The 14,294-nt window shown below is 47.6% G+C and overlaps 6 protein-coding genes across 6 annotated transcripts; all 6 read right to left on the minus strand.

The window, feature by feature from the left end:
* Positions 1-7: 7 nt before the first annotated feature.
* Positions 8-1,197, minus strand: med8 (RNA polymerase II mediator complex subunit MED8). The gene is made up of 2 exons (XM_032067434.1): positions 791-1,197; positions 8-647 (listed from the first exon to the last, which is right to left on the minus strand). The coding sequence occupies exons 1-2, from the start codon at positions 913-915 to the stop codon at positions 38-40; spliced, it is 735 nt and encodes a 244-aa protein (XP_031926137.1). The 5' UTR covers positions 916-1,197; the 3' UTR covers positions 8-37.
* A 505-nt stretch (positions 1,198-1,702) lies between these two features.
* BDV27DRAFT_11845 (uncharacterized protein) lies at positions 1,703-3,292 on the minus strand. Its single transcript, XM_032064738.1, has 3 exons — positions 2,761-3,292; positions 2,436-2,705; positions 1,703-2,372 (listed from the first exon to the last, which is right to left on the minus strand). The coding sequence occupies exons 1-3, from the start codon at positions 3,053-3,055 to the stop codon at positions 1,810-1,812; spliced, it is 1,128 nt and encodes a 375-aa protein (XP_031926138.1). The 5' UTR covers positions 3,056-3,292; the 3' UTR covers positions 1,703-1,809.
* Positions 3,293-3,933: 641 nt separating this feature from the next.
* BDV27DRAFT_130533 (uncharacterized protein) lies at positions 3,934-5,797 on the minus strand. The gene has a single exon (XM_032067435.1). It carries the CDS (start codon positions 5,250-5,252, stop codon positions 4,458-4,460), a length of 795 nt encoding a protein of 264 aa, XP_031926139.1. The 5' UTR covers positions 5,253-5,797; the 3' UTR covers positions 3,934-4,457.
* BDV27DRAFT_146445 (uncharacterized protein) lies at positions 5,420-5,922 on the minus strand (the record flags this gene model as incomplete). Its single annotated transcript, XM_032070580.1, has 3 exons — positions 5,420-5,468; positions 5,512-5,837; positions 5,905-5,922. 3 exons carry the CDS (start codon positions 5,920-5,922, stop codon positions 5,420-5,422), a joined length of 393 nt encoding a protein of 130 aa, XP_031926140.1.
* Positions 5,923-7,943: 2,021 nt separating this feature from the next.
* Positions 7,944-9,254, minus strand: BDV27DRAFT_130536 (uncharacterized protein). Its single transcript, XM_032067436.1, has 2 exons — positions 8,617-9,254; positions 7,944-8,555 (listed from the first exon to the last, which is right to left on the minus strand). The coding sequence occupies exons 1-2, from the start codon at positions 8,717-8,719 to the stop codon at positions 7,975-7,977; spliced, it is 684 nt and encodes a 227-aa protein (XP_031926141.1). The 5' UTR covers positions 8,720-9,254; the 3' UTR covers positions 7,944-7,974.
* A 134-nt stretch (positions 9,255-9,388) lies between these two features.
* Positions 9,389-12,278, minus strand: BDV27DRAFT_146447 (class I mannose-6-phosphate isomerase; the record flags this gene model as incomplete). The annotated part of the gene is made up of 4 exons (XM_032070581.1): positions 9,389-10,324; positions 10,398-10,541; positions 10,596-10,697; positions 11,496-12,278. 4 exons carry the CDS (start codon positions 12,276-12,278, stop codon positions 9,389-9,391), a joined length of 1,965 nt encoding a protein of 654 aa, XP_031926142.1.
* Positions 12,279-14,294: the final 2,016 nt, after the last annotated feature.

Genomic DNA, 14,294 nt, shown 5'->3' on the forward strand with positions numbered 1-14,294 from the left:
ATTCCCTCGTAACTTCTCAAACTATCATTCCAAAGTATTACCTCTTCCCCGGCTCCGCCCCAGTAGTCATAAACCTCAAAATATCCTCCAACGGAACCGCAGGCTCCACAAACTTCTGCTGATGATGCTGTGCAGCCGAAGCAGGCGCAATATCAAACTCAAACCCAGCCCCAGCAGACTGCCTCCTAACACCGACAATCTCCATCTCATCCTCTTCCCCTTCCTCCTCATCCTCACTCTCACTCCCCTCATCCTCCAACACCCTCGCCAACCCCGTAACAACATTCTGCACACCCATCTCCCTCTCCTCGAGCGTAAAATTCCCTCCCCAATCCCTCCGTCTTGCCTCCTGATTCGCCTCCACGGGCGCCCAATCCCACAACTCCGCCAGTTCCGCCTCCGCCAGCCCGGATTTATCCTCCAGCGCAGACGCGCCCGCCTTGCGACCGCGCGCAACCCAGTCCTCGACGCGGGGGTCAAGCTTCGTCCGAAGAAGCTGTTCGAGCGTGTTGGCCTGCGTACGACCTGGATAGTCAGGGCCCGGATAAGCGACAAGTGAGGTCAGGAGATCGCGGTTGTCGGAGAGGTGGTCGGAGACGCTGAGGAGGTTGTTTGAGATGATGCTAGCTTGGGATTGGAGAGAGGACCTTTTTTTTAAAAAAAAAAAAAATTAAACAATAGTTAGTTTATTTACGACAATTACCTTGCACATTCATTCATGATTTGGGGAATTAAGAGCACAACCGACTAAACAGACACAAAGAACTAGTTGAAACAAGTATAGACATACCAGGATGGCAGAGGATCACTTTGATTTAGACTTGTGATTAGGGACGCCAGCGAGCGCGTGAGCTGGACCAGTCGCTGGCGGGATTGTTCGAGGGTTTTGAGCTGTTCTTGCGTTGGGGTGGCCATTTTCCTCTTTTCGTTCCCTTTTGGGGGTGCTATTGGTGCTTTGACTTTTGTGTTTCAATGGTTTGTGGTTGGAGTGCCGGGAGGTATTGTTGGATGCGATTTGGAGATCACAATCCAAGATGGCGGAGATTAGATGCTTATCGCTTGATCGGGTTTAGTGTATGCTCTTTCTTTCCCTGGGTCCCCCTCCAATGGATTGAACGTCACCGCCCACCACCCGAAGTAAACACGATAAGCAGTCCTATGCACTGTACAACTGGAATTCACCGGACATAACTGCCCACGAGCTCCCCTTCTGAAATAATGCTATGCTCAGCTTAGACTCTGGTTGATTTTTACCGGTGAAAGATCCTGCGGAATTCTATTATTATCATTGTCGGGTTTGCATGGGGGTGATTGGAGCTTGGCTGGGGGACATGAAACTTTTAGACGCCTGTCGGTCCAATCTCGTCTCTTGCTATGCCGTGTTTATTTTTAGAGTCTTGCATCCTTCGAGGTTCTGATCTTCTGGGTGAGTGAGAGAGGGGGGGGGGTGTTTCTACTGTATATAATCTGTTGCTTTGTTCGTAAGATTTTCTTCTGTTTACTTTCTTGTTCTCTGTGTGAATTTTGATATGTATTTCCGACTATGATATATGACATGAGATGGAAGCCGACTTCCATCGTGGAGGGATACAACATGAGCAGATATTATTTGGTGAATTAGTATCAAGGAATGGAGGGGGTATATCGCGACGAGCACAGTTCTCTTCATCGAGTTCATGAAACATAACGACATGGCAAAACGCCAACGCACATAGCTGGGATCGAAACTACTAACATGCACGAACCCATACGTCATTTATCGGCCCAGAGACCTTTTGCATGAACCAGTCTTATGACCGTCAGTCACTACTACCGCTTCTGCTTGGAATCCTGGCCAAAGTACTCAGGGTACTCGGGGGTTTTCTGTTTCTCCCCGTCTGGGGAAAGGTTCAGGGGAGGCGTTGCGACAGCGGACGCGGTTACCTCGGCGAGATTCTTGGAATAGCCCACATCGCGATATTGTCCATCGGTGTCGACGAAGCTGAACCCTTGCTGCTGTTGCCCGTGGCCCTGCTGATACTTGGTCGGACTGTACATTTCGTGGTAGTTCGCCCACGGGGTACTAATGCCGGTATCGTTCCATCGGGCATGCAGGTGGCTGGATTGTCGATGCTTTCGGGCCTTTCTGCGACGCCACCGAATGAAGAAGAAGCAGCATATGGAAAGTGCGCACAGCAGAATCACGAATCCCAGGACCGGGAGTGCAATCACCAGAGCCAGGTTGACCCCAGGACCACCGGTTGAGGTTGGATTGATAAGGTCTACCGTTGAGGATGGTAATAGCGACTGGCTGAAGATCCTCGTTGGGCTAATAGGGAACGCAAAGCCCGTAGGTGTTCGAAAATGGCAGTTATAACGAAGCGCTTCAAGGACTGCGATTCAGGGGTTCAAGTCAGCTATGCATGTTACTCGGAATGATTGGAAATCTAACGCACAGTTCGCCATAAACACCTGCGATTGACCATTTGTCGGATCCTGGGTCTGGGTGAGGGTGAAATTATAGCACTGCTCGCATTGGGTGATGAGATTGTCGGCGAACGACGTAGTCCCACACCAGGTGTAAAAGTTGTTCGCACCCGGGTCTGTCAGATCAAACTCTAGGGCTCTGTCCAACGGCTGACAGTTCACCGTGCATTGCGTGGAGATATTGCTCACACTTTTAGGGTAGCCATAGACACAGGAGGTGAACGTATAACGAAGATTGTCTGCAAAGCTCGGATGGTTAGAGAGCTCCAAGAGGCGGACCCAGCGTATACTTACAAAGTCCCCAGTCCACATCCGTCTCCCCAGAAGATGGGTCACTGTAAGTACTACGCAACTGACAGTCGACACACTGCTTGAATTGAGACCCTTTGTTGGTGGAAGTGAAGTCCGTATCTAGACAGGTAATCTCGGACCCCGTGGTGTTGGCCGATTGCTTATTGCAAACGTTCGCACATGGCGATCCTGGTGTTGTCCGCAACGCCACAGCCAGCGGCACTAAGTGGCAGAGGAGAATTAAAGCTGCCGCCCAGAGAGACGTAGATCTTGGAACTAGGCCCCAGGATCCGAGCATGTTGGGGTCGGGAATGGTCACCGGATACTGTCTGCACTACCACAGCCAAGAGGAAAAGAGTGCCCGCAGTGCTGGCATTTAATACTCAAGAGCAACTGCGGACACAATGTGGATGAAAAGGGGAGGGGAAGCACCTCAATTGTCCGGTGCGGAAAGCAGAGGGTGACAAGACGATTGAACTTGCGGTCTTTTCACGATGACTGGACCCCGAAAAGAGAGCCCTTTCCGGTACCTTCGTGGGATTGATAAGGCATAGAGTAGCATCCGTGGTGCGATCATCGTGCTTTGGAAGCTGTCAAGCATGCCCAAGCTAGTCAAGACTGAACAAGCATGCAGTGTGCAGCCGGGCGCTAAAGAGTACCTGTAAAAGATGGGCACTGGAAGGGGTGATCCTTGCCCAGTGACAGGCGATTCGTGTGATGGGCGTGACGAGGGATTGGTGACGAGTGATTGTGATTGTGACGGCTTCTGCAGATGGTCGCTTCTCCTCTGCGCTTGAGGCTTTCCATTCGTCGATCTCCCTTGGAACCCCTCATCTTTTTTGTTTCCTGTCGATCCTCATTGGCGGAACGATCATTGGTCAGATGCAAAGTGCAATTCTTGAGCTTCGGAACATCCCTCCGAAGGTCGTCGACTGTTGTGTTGCCCATTTGCAGTTCTTTTGGAACCCGGCGCTTGGAAGAATCACAAAATCACACTGTCCCTGCATTGCGTTGGCTTTTTTCCCTCCAAATCAGGATATGCAACAGAAAAGAATTAATTAAAATGAATAAATAAAATAAAATAAAATAAAATAAAATAAAATAAAAAGACCTAAACAACGCCATTCACTATGACTTTTATGTCATTATAATAACAAATAATAAAAATAAAAATCATCATCATAATAAAATAATTGTATACAAATTCTAATGCCCGAGAAATAACTGTCGGTGGTCATCACTCCGCTAAAATGCCCTTCGCGCCAAACATCAGTTAAGCGCAATTCACCATCATTGGCTGTCATAGACAGGGTAAATCAAATCGCTCATAGACTACTACTAGTAGTACTTGGTCAAATCCGATTGATATGGGGCAAGAAAAGACAATGACAAAAAGAAAATGAAAAAAAAATAAATAAAAATAAAAATAAAAATAAAAAATAAAAAATATGGCCTCCAACGTGAGATACGAATTAGATAATAACGCCACTATGCAAGTTTGTTCTTTCTCGCCGGTGGCACCGAAAAGGGAAAAGAAACAGAGAGGCGAGACATAAACGAAAAAAGCAAAGAAAGATCCAAATCGGTTGATCAGTGTTTGTCATGACTCATGGTAGCTTAACGTATCGGTCATTTGCAGGAGCCTGTTCTTGCACAGGAAGCTCAAAGCATTACCTCGAATCCAATATAGTGGAAATTCACTATCCGTAAAGATCGTCGTACGATGGAACTAACTCCTGTTCTGCAACCGGTGCAGGCTTCGGCCGAGGCATCAATTTGGTATCACGAGGACTTGGTCGGTGTCCCAGTCGAGGGTCTTCAGACGGCGCCGAAGGGATAGACGACGTATAACTGGTATGCCTCGAGCTTGATGTAGCTGGTATAGATGCTGTCGGTTCGGTCGTAGTGCTCTGCAAACTGAAGTGACGCATTCTTGATGTGACCGACAGCGGTGGTGATTTGGATGCGCGCGAGTAGGCGTCGCTTTCCTCACGGGATCTCGTACGAGACCTGTCTCGTAGATATCGAGTCTTTGGACTATAAAGGCCAGATATGGAATCCTCTTCCTCATCAACAGAGGATTCGTCAAATCCATCCTTCACTGTAGGATGGGATTTATGCCCTACTATAGGACTAGGAGGGGGCGCTTTTTTCTTTGATCGCCCTCGTACTTTTGCGTCATAGTGTCCCGTCGGCATGGTCATGGCTGAATCCGTGGATGATGTCCGCTCTTTGAAGTTTCCCAAAGGTAGAGTAGATGTGTGACCATGGCGATCGAGCGAATCAAGAGAACCATGTCGTCGACAGTGGTCCAACATTTTAATGGGTATTGAAGTGGATGTTCCAACAGGCGATTGCTCATATTGACTCCAGGAGCCTGCATTGGGATACGTGATAGCCACATCTCCCCAGCGGGTGTCTAGCTCCGAAGAGAGCTTCCGCTTTCTTCGTAGTTTTTGAATAATACCCGTCATGATATCCAAAGGGTTTTTCATAAAATGAACTCTGCCCACATATGCGTGGGAGGCGTATGAGCTTCAACTGATGACGAGTGGCTCAAAGCATACAAGTATTCGTCAAAAGTGCGCGTGACACATACCTTGAAACTGGTAAGCTATGCGTGTCGCCTTCTCCCAAGCCGTCAAGGGAGGTCAAAGACTATCTAAACGGAGCAGAAGACGGGAAATGTGGAATTAATGGAGACCGCCAGTCTGCATGGGATGATATATCAGTATACGTCCATCGACGATATACCGCCCGTCGAATGACAGCTGCATGCTTTTCTGAATCGGCGGCAGAGAAAAGGTCTTCCGGAAAGATAGACCGTCAACGGATGGGTTCCAAGGCAAGTTTGGTGCGAGTAGGGGACGCGTCTTGGGCCCGGCAGTTTGGTTCGCCCCTCCTCTACCCCCTTCCGGTGGAGGTTGACAGAGCACCAGTAGATGAAGAACGACAGACCGATCTCCCTTGGTTACCGAGGGGTCTTCGAAAGCGGTACAACGACTGGCGATGGTAACTGGCCCTGGGAAGCTGGGCCGACCATGATTATGACAAGGAAGGCAACCGGGTCCAGCACCCGGCTTCGTAGCTCATAAAGATAGGGCCGAACGAGGGGTGAATATTACGGCGCAGTCATCTTGCGTCTACCGTCGCCCACCACGACATGGATGTCAAATGTAAACCGGCGTGGGTCTTGGCTTGGCGTGGCGCTTCATGGCCAACATCACACTGGCGAGCAGACAGGGGACAGGACAGAGACTATAGCTTGGTAACAAGGATGTTGTACAACTCCTTGCCGTTTATAGGTGCGTCGACCCCGCGAGCGCAAGCGATGCAACATCACCTCACAGGGAAGGTGGAGAGCATCCATTCGTATGACTGGCGAAGTGTCAGATGAGTTAATAACTGAGGCCCATTGTGTTCAAGGGACCAAAGTCTCTTTACCTAACGTCTCCACAGACGCCAACACCTAATTTGGACACGGAACCATAATTCCTTCCGTTGTAGAGGAGGGGAAAGAGGGGAAAGGGAGAAAGTCGTTGGCTGGCGCGAGAACAAGCACCCGGTTGATCGTCGCGGTTGAACCCGAACCATCCACCGAGCTTATCTACGCGCCGTGATGGAGACGACGTGGGATGGCCAATATAATAAACTCCTGTCCAAGATAAACGAATTGTTAATGCGCTGCAGCTGGACATTTTAGGACTTTTGACAAGGTATGAACGCCCAAGCGAACTTTCCCGTCAAATGACCGATGACAAATTCCTCCTCGACAATCCTTGCCCTAATATCCCGATTGGGCAACTTTCGACTTGATCCTTGTAAGTAGCCTCAATCGCTGTACAAGGGCGGTAAATAATTTTTACGAGTTATAGTTACTTAGTGTTAATCTTAGCGATTAAAAGATTGCTAGGTTCAGCGGTCCATTTACTGCAAGAAGTAGTGGTTATGGACTATCAGTACTTATTCGACAAGATACTTGTAGTATGTCTAGACTGCCAATGCTATAGCTTTAGACCCACGATAGATCATACCCCACCTCCATAACGTTCTATTGCCTACTTCCTGTCCAATTTATTCGATATTAATATTTCATTCTCTTTGTTTCTTGAGGGGCCCATTTAGTCCCCACTGTCAATACCCGTCGGAATGCAACCCTGCAGATGGTATGGACGTCACGCTCAGAAGTACTAGTAGCAGTAGTAGTAGGCACTATAGCCAACAAGGCACAAGCGCCAGTGCCAGCTTCAATGATAACTCCCTATAGTAAGTCAGACTAATGGAGTCATCTTACGCCCTGTGAGAGTGGCCCCTCACAAGTACGCAACCATGTAGACTAAGTAAACTAAGTAGACAGGTGTCACCAGCTCTCTAGTACTTTTTACAGTTCTTTCCTTTTTTCCTTCCCTATGTAAGCTCTTCTATGCCGCAGGTGGGCTACCTCAAGTACTACTAGTAGCAATACTAGCTCAGTTATTTCCATTTTCTTTTTAACGAGTTGGCAAAAGTTGCTGGTAACTTCCTGCCCTCATTCTACCAGTGGACCTGATTCAGCTCACAGATCTTGAACTCGAGATATGCAAACATTGACATGGTATTCTTTTCTGCTGGAGATAGTTATCACTAAATCTTTGCTGTCTAGGTGATTGGTTTGTTTGGCTCTGCCCATGCCGTTTTATGGGGAAGGAGCGATTGTTTGAATCAGGATAGGAAGGGTGTCACCCTCCGTCCTTTCACTCTCATTAGCATTGAACTCCGTCATTAACCTACTTGTTACATCTAGTTTCACAAAGGGTGAGTTGGCAATGCCATCCCGATAGGCTTATCACTCACTAGGACTCAGTCTCGGTGGAAACGCATTATATATTCCGCTATGCACAAGAGCAGACGACAGCGCATCCGTCAAAATACAATGACAGCAAGACATTATCCTCTAAGTCCATACTCTAGCGACAAAGGATATGCTTCATGATCATCATCAATTTCATCATTATACCTAACGCCACGGCATAGGAAAACAGATATCGTTACTGTTATGAACCCATCGCGTTGTTTCCCCAAAGAAAAACAAGGGAGACCCAAAGGAAATAGGGAAAGAGAAAGCCACACCATACACCATACGCCGTACTGACCCATTTATCCATTCCCGTCCCATTTACCAGTCCAACGCTAACCAAAACCCGCAGATCCGTCCCATTTGACAGCCGAAGCCATCCCTTAATGAAAATTAGTGACCAATCTCGAGAGCACAGGCTTTGGTCGCCGGAGTGATTGTGTCCCCTCTAAAGGTCGAGAGAAATTGGTGGTGCTACTATCCGAGTTCATCGACCGAGAACTCTCCAGTGACAGCCCCCGCTGCTCTGCTTGAGACGAACTTCTCTGTGTCTCCATTGGGCCTGTGTACTGCTGCTCGACGCCTCGAATAAAAGAGAATGGCCTTTCCTCAATCATACCGACCGGGTCCACCTGGGTCGGTCGATTTATTTTAACTGATGGTGGCAGTTGACTAATGGCCTGGTACTTCGAGGGGTCATAGGCAGGTATAGTGGTATATGCTGGTGGCGGGGTGTCCCCGGACAGTCTGCCACGAGGGTGGGTATGGTTTTGCTCTTGTGGTCGACTATAGGAATACATTGACGAGTAGGGTCGTGGCCGTTCCATTCCCTGGCTGATAGAGGGATATTCCTGGGGATTACAGCCCAGCGGTGCATGCATGACCAGCATGTCCTCCTCATATTGTCGGATGCGATCCCATCTCCGTTTCTTGAAGAGAATGAACAAGATCCCCGCAGTGACTGGTGCGACGTCAGCAACAGCCGTTTTAGTGGGTATGTAGAGAAGAAAGGCTATACTTACTAGCAATAGCAGCGACACAACCCAAAACAACCCCTATAATAATCTGATCGGTGGCTGGGTCACTTGATCGAGGCACCAGTGACCTTCGGCAAAGAGGGAGAAACATATTGCAAGCTTGCGGGGTAAGAAAGAAGGGATCGCTGGTCGAGAGAAAACGGTTGAGTTTCCCCCTCAGTTCAGTTCAGTTCAAGAAGAGCGGATACATCCCCCCATTAAGAACTCAAGTTCACCTCCAGCCTCGTTTCAAGATGGCTTGTTTGAGATCATTTTAAGTTCTGGTCAGAGCATCTGCTCCAGCCTTGAGTCGCGGCTAGCCAGCGGGACAATATGCAGTGTATCCAGCAAGCACCAGTCTGTAACAAAAGCAATAACCCCAAAAATAGAAGGATTTCGGCGCAATTGCAGATTCATTGGCTGTCGATGCTCGGTTTCGGAGCTGCAAGCGCTCGGGTTGTCGTATCAGCGGCAATTGAAGGATCGGACCCGCATTAGTTGATCTATTTTAAAGTGTGCAAATGAGGAGAAATCGGAGATTCTGGTTAAGTGGTTGCAGATCCAATCTTAGTTTCTATCATTCTAGAATTCTAAACATGTTCATATCGGGTGTGATCAAGATATGCCAGGTCAGTCGGTTCATTCTATAATTTTTATACGCCACGCTTTGTTAGAGGGCTAGACCCCAAAACCTAACCTCAACGTCTATAGACCTCAGTGTACATAGAGAAAAGCATCTCATTCAACATGTATCGTACTTAAGTGCTTCAAACTCTCCCGTTCACTCGGCATATGGTCGATACACAGCCATTCCTTTGTCTGTAGACAGATCCAGACTCACACCTTGTCCAACAAAGTATACATATCCCACCTGCAGGTCGAACGTTTTGACAGACTTTCCCTCGGACAGTTCTAACCGCCCACATCCTTTGGTGACAAATAAAAGACTTGGTCCAGAAATAGCCTTGTGTGTTTCATGCTCTCCAGCTCCCAAACTAGTCGCTAAAACGTTAAACTCACTGAAAGGAGGCGCATACTCATCCGATTTCCCAGAGACACCCTTGTCACTCTTTCTCCGCGGCAAAAGAGCCTCGTCCACTCCATGTGGCTTGAAGGTCAGTGCGCGCGTGAATAAATCGATGTTATCGCGTTCTGCACGCGGACAAAACCCCGTGTTAATCACATTATCAGACCGCGCCATACACTCAACGATGTCACCACAGAGATACGCATGGATACTATCCGCAGGTACACAGACAGCCTCTCCAGGTCCAAGAGTCATGTAGTTCATCAGCAGCGCGGCAACCAGGTTACCGTTATCGAACTCGGTATACTGCTTGCTAAGCCGATTGAGCATCCCAGGAATATAACGATGCTTTCCGAACTGGGCTTCCGGGAGATCCTTAAGGCTCTGGATGATCTCCGAGACAACGATTGGGGGCAAAGTGAGGAGTGTCTTGCAAAGCTCCCGTAGTAGTTCATCATCGAATGGCTGATTGGAGGGTACTAATTGCTCAACTGGCTTTAGCTTCATGATCGCTTCGATTTCACTAAGGGGTTTGAAGCCAGCGAAGAGCTCGAAATTGGACAGCGCGACTGCGATTTCGGGCTTGTGATTTGGGTCATTGAATTGATCTGGGTTTTCTTTGTGGAGCTGCTCTGCTAGCGATTTGTCTGGGTGGACTTGGAGAGGGAGCGCTTTTCTGAATGAGAGGATCTGGTGGTTTGTTGCGTTAAGCCATCTTCCCCTGGGATTCACGACATAAAGTATATGGGAATACAGTACTCACCTTCGGCAAGAACGGAATTTCCGGCCCATACTTATCCAGCGCTGATTTGCCAACGAGCTCTGGGTTCTTCTTCAGATACTCGGAGAGGAGCTCGCCTGTTGAAAGGATTCGAGAAGGGACTGCTGGGTATGTGCCCATCCACATCTAAAAATGTCAGAAACAATGCCTTCACTATACCACGTGAGTAGCTCGAAGTACCTCGGAGTATGTTTGATCATCTTTTACATCCCCGTTCTTGGGGGTCTTGGACCAAAGCTGACCAGCTAACGAGTTCTTTCCTTGCTTACCCCATGAATCATTCTGGGAAAGTAAAATAGTTAGCATTTACTAGTTGATATACTCAAGAGGAAATACTGGGGAAAGGCTTGGTTATACCTTTACTCCGCATTGGAGCTGAACAACGGGTTCCGCCATTGTCGCGAATCGAGGTGGAGTAATTGACTTGATCCAGATCAGTGTCTTAAATATCTTGAGTGGATCCGGAGAAAGAACTATTCAATTCCTGAGACTGATCGAAATAAGACAAGAGAGGAGAGTATTCATTTATCTGGAGGATGAAATGCGGACCTGCGTTAACATGTCGTCATGGACGGAAGGTGCGCCTGGAACTGATCGCAACTTCCTTTTTGGGAAATTCCAGGTCATGACTTCATACCCATCGAGCCCTAACTCCAAGAACTTCCATGAAGCCAAGAGTTTCCCCTTTTTTACAGATCCAGGTGAAAAGACTGCCGGCAAAAGGGATATTAGACAGGAAGGATTCGGAATCAAGATTCCTTAATCGTCAGACTGACGTCAGTGCCGTGAATGCTTATAAACACCGGTTGCAAATCGCATTCCAAGCTCATGTTATGGAATAGAAGTAGTTCTAGATTTGTATGTATATCAGAAGTCGAGTAACGTAAGCTGTTCATTATACGTGTATTCGTGGGAGTGATTCAGCCAACCACCAACGCCCTGCAAAAGCCCTAACGCAGAAAATGCTCATCGCGCTATAACGGCCGCAAATATATACACCATCCTGAATGATGACCACATTTATAAATCACAAAAAAGAAGCATAGGCTTTTATCCATAGATGTCCTCCGCATCAGGTACCATGGTCATGGTCATACGTTTCGCAGCACGAAGTCTCTTCTTCTCCGACGATGAACTCGCATTCATTTGTGCTGCCATCGCCCACTCACTATACTCGCCACTAGTTCTGTATCCCGTCCGAGATGACCGGTGAGATCTCTCGAGCGGTTCAACATGGTGATCGTATTTATCCTCATAACGAGAATCCCACTGTTGTCGTCTGGGTCGATTATCCCTATCCTCGATCCCGGCGTAATTGGACTGTGTACTATGTTGCGAACTCGTTGAATATCGGTGGCTTCCAGGCGAGATGGCTGCAGTCCGTGCATCGGCTGGGATATATCGGAAACGAGGCGAATCATGAACACGCGAAGCAGCTTTCTCAGCAACCTCAGTAGAGTAGTCTTGGTGAATAGGCTTGTAGGCAAACTCGGTTCTTCGGTCATTGTGGTGCAGATGCTCTTTTTCGTTTGGATCCTCGGTGGAATGCCTTGACCGTGGAGCCAAACGCATCGAAAGACGACGAGGGTTCAGGGTGCTTATAGAAAAGGAATTCTGCCTAGATGCGGCAGTATTCTGTGGAGCAGAGGCTGTATCGTAATTCTCCCGTGAGGACCTGGTAGAATTGCCTCTGGCAAGGCCATGGCCATAACCTCTGGGGGAAGAATGGCGAGGGTTCTCGAGTTGATTCCATGACCCCTCAGTCGGGGCTGAAATTGCTACATCTCCAAACCGTTCGTGAAGGGGCTTGTAGGATTCACTCTTGCGAAAGCGATTCAGGGGCCGTTGTACAATGTTTGCCATGATGAAGATAAGTTGATGTATAGAATTAAAAAGAGGGCAAGTCAAGGTTCAAAGTGTGTATCAACCCAAGAGTTGCGGGCTCAGAGGTATGATAATGGGACGAGCCTATATGAACTCTTCACGATAGCAGGCACTATGCAAAGTACCTGGTTACCAATAACAACACTGCAAACAAGAAAATAAGAAAATGACCAAATAAGTGTAGTAGAAGTTGAATGCTAGCAAGCTGCTTAAACGCACAAGGAAGAATTAAGGCACGCTGAATAACAAAGACTCTTGGAGGCATGAAACAAAAGGCACATCAAGGCAGGGAAGAATTCATGAGCTGATGCGCCTGATGAAGCACAGACCAAAGTATAAATCCAGAAGGATCTTGCCCGGGTTGATGTTCCAGTGGCATCGTAGAGAGGATGAAGGAGTATAAAAGCTTGTCCTTGAGCCAAGCGTTTCAGAGATGATTCTTTTTTTGTCGCGTCATGCATGCACCTGGAATATTGTTAGTGCAGTTGCCAACATTAGAAGCAAAGGTGAGAGAAAGTGCGGGCAGGCGCATTAGTCTCCGCGCCTGGAACCACGGATTCATCGCTGATTGATCGACAAAGTCCTTAAGTCCTGTTCCATTCTTAGCAAATTTCCCTTGAACGAATTAATTACCTTGATTGCAGGAATTAGTTCCGACCTAACACTGCATAATTCGGCCAAATTTAGAACCATCACCAAGCGAAGCGCCAAACAACCCCCTCGACAGAATCGTGAAACTCCCTTCCTCGTCCTCTTCTTTACCTGCGTCACCCTAATTAGCATGTGTGCTCTATAATTATCACCGAGTCACAACATGCATAATGGTTAATATTAGCAACGGCCAAGTTCTAGGCAGTATTGAACTCATGAGGTTGAGGTTAATTGCTGGGGCGCGGAGATGAGTGGAAGCGCCAGTCGGATACCTAGATTTTGTTTACCTAAGTGTGAAGAATCTCATTGCAGTATAATAATCCAATCTTCGAAAAGTCTTCAGGGTGCCTTGGTTACTGATCATACTTGGTGATACACTCTCATCGATACCCTTGGTCACGGCCCTGCTCGGAAACGGCAAGGCCATTTGAGCCAACTTAAAAGAGGGGAAATACTGTGTAGGAGGCTAGTAGATGAACTGAGAGCTTAATTTCGGATCTCGGAGTACTCCAAGAAAGGTTAAATAATGGTAAATTTATATCGTAAATTATGCCGCCTAGGTCAGTAGCGCTGAAATCGTCCGGTACACAAACTTAGGGTTCTGGGGAGGATGTAAATTCTGTGAAGGCTCGCTACTAACATTCATACTGAATACTATCTAAAAGCCATAAAGAATATCTAGCTAGCATCTACAGTTTTCTGAGGGTAGACCAGCCGTACGGAGTAGACTTTGGCGTTTTGGCCAAGTCGGAACATGCTGACAAGTCTAATAGGTGCTATATCACTCCTCCTCCTCCTCCTCCTCCTCCTCATGCCAGGTCTCACGGTACCTTGAATAGTCAACCGTGTACTGCTCAGCACTGACCTCTGCTTACTCTATCAGTTCAGGCGATGTATCTTGTTCTTCAGGGTTAAGTTATTTGATAAGGCTAGTGTTCAGCATAATCCAATTCATATAGTCGTTCAAGCTATACAAGGCAGGCAATGCTAATGCGATCTATGATGCATTCATACATAAGCTAAGCAGTATAGTTACCAGGGCAGGCTATCTAGGTGTATATGCATGCGTATATAATGACTTTACCAAAATATGATTCAAATAACCGTCTATTATAGCCAAATCTTGCGAACCAGGGCAGATCGCCCCGTGGCTAATCCCCTCTTTGAGAACGCCCATTTCCGAACGCCGCTTTGCAGCAGTAGCAAACCTATATCTGTCTAAACCAAGTCCCAATTCTAGATGTCGAAAATGACTAAGTGGAAAGGTAAAGAAATAAGAGGAAAGAGCAAAGAAAACTTAGGCACCACATCCCAGGTGATGATCTTCTGAGATGCATAGCAGAG

This window comes from Aspergillus caelatus (genome assembly GCF_009193585.1).
Source record: "Aspergillus caelatus strain CBS 763.97 unplaced genomic scaffold BDV27scaffold_124, whole genome shotgun sequence".
In the NCBI taxonomy this organism is placed as follows: domain Eukaryota; kingdom Fungi; phylum Ascomycota; class Eurotiomycetes; order Eurotiales; family Aspergillaceae; genus Aspergillus; species Aspergillus caelatus.

Coding starts and splice junctions, on each gene's coding strand:
- BDV27DRAFT_130536 (XM_032067436.1), bottom strand. CDS start 8,719: ATGTTTCTCCCTCTTTGCCGAAGGTCACTGGTGCCTCGATCAAGTGAC. Junction 8,556..8,616: donor GGGTTGTGTCGCTGCTATTG/CTAGTAAGTATA, acceptor CTGACGTCGCAC/CAGTCACTGCGGGGATCTTG.
- med8 (XM_032067434.1), bottom strand. CDS start 915: ATGGCCACCCCAACGCAAGAACAGCTCAAAACCCTCGAACAATCCCGC. Junction 648..790: donor AGTGATCCTCTGCCATCCTG/GTATGTCTATAC, acceptor TTTAAAAAAAAG/GTCCTCTCTCCAATCCCAAG.
- BDV27DRAFT_130533 (XM_032067435.1), bottom strand. CDS start 5,252: ATGAAAAACCCTTTGGATATCATGACGGGTATTATTCAAAAACTACGA.
- BDV27DRAFT_11845 (XM_032064738.1), bottom strand. CDS start 3,055: ATGCTCGGATCCTGGGGCCTAGTTCCAAGATCTACGTCTCTCTGGGCG. Junction 2,706..2,760: donor GGATGTGGACTGGGGACTTT/GTAAGTATACGC, acceptor CGAGCTTTGCAG/ACAATCTTCGTTATACGTTC. Junction 2,373..2,435: donor GCAGGTGTTTATGGCGAACT/GTGCGTTAGATT, acceptor CCTGAATCGCAG/TCCTTGAAGCGCTTCGTTAT.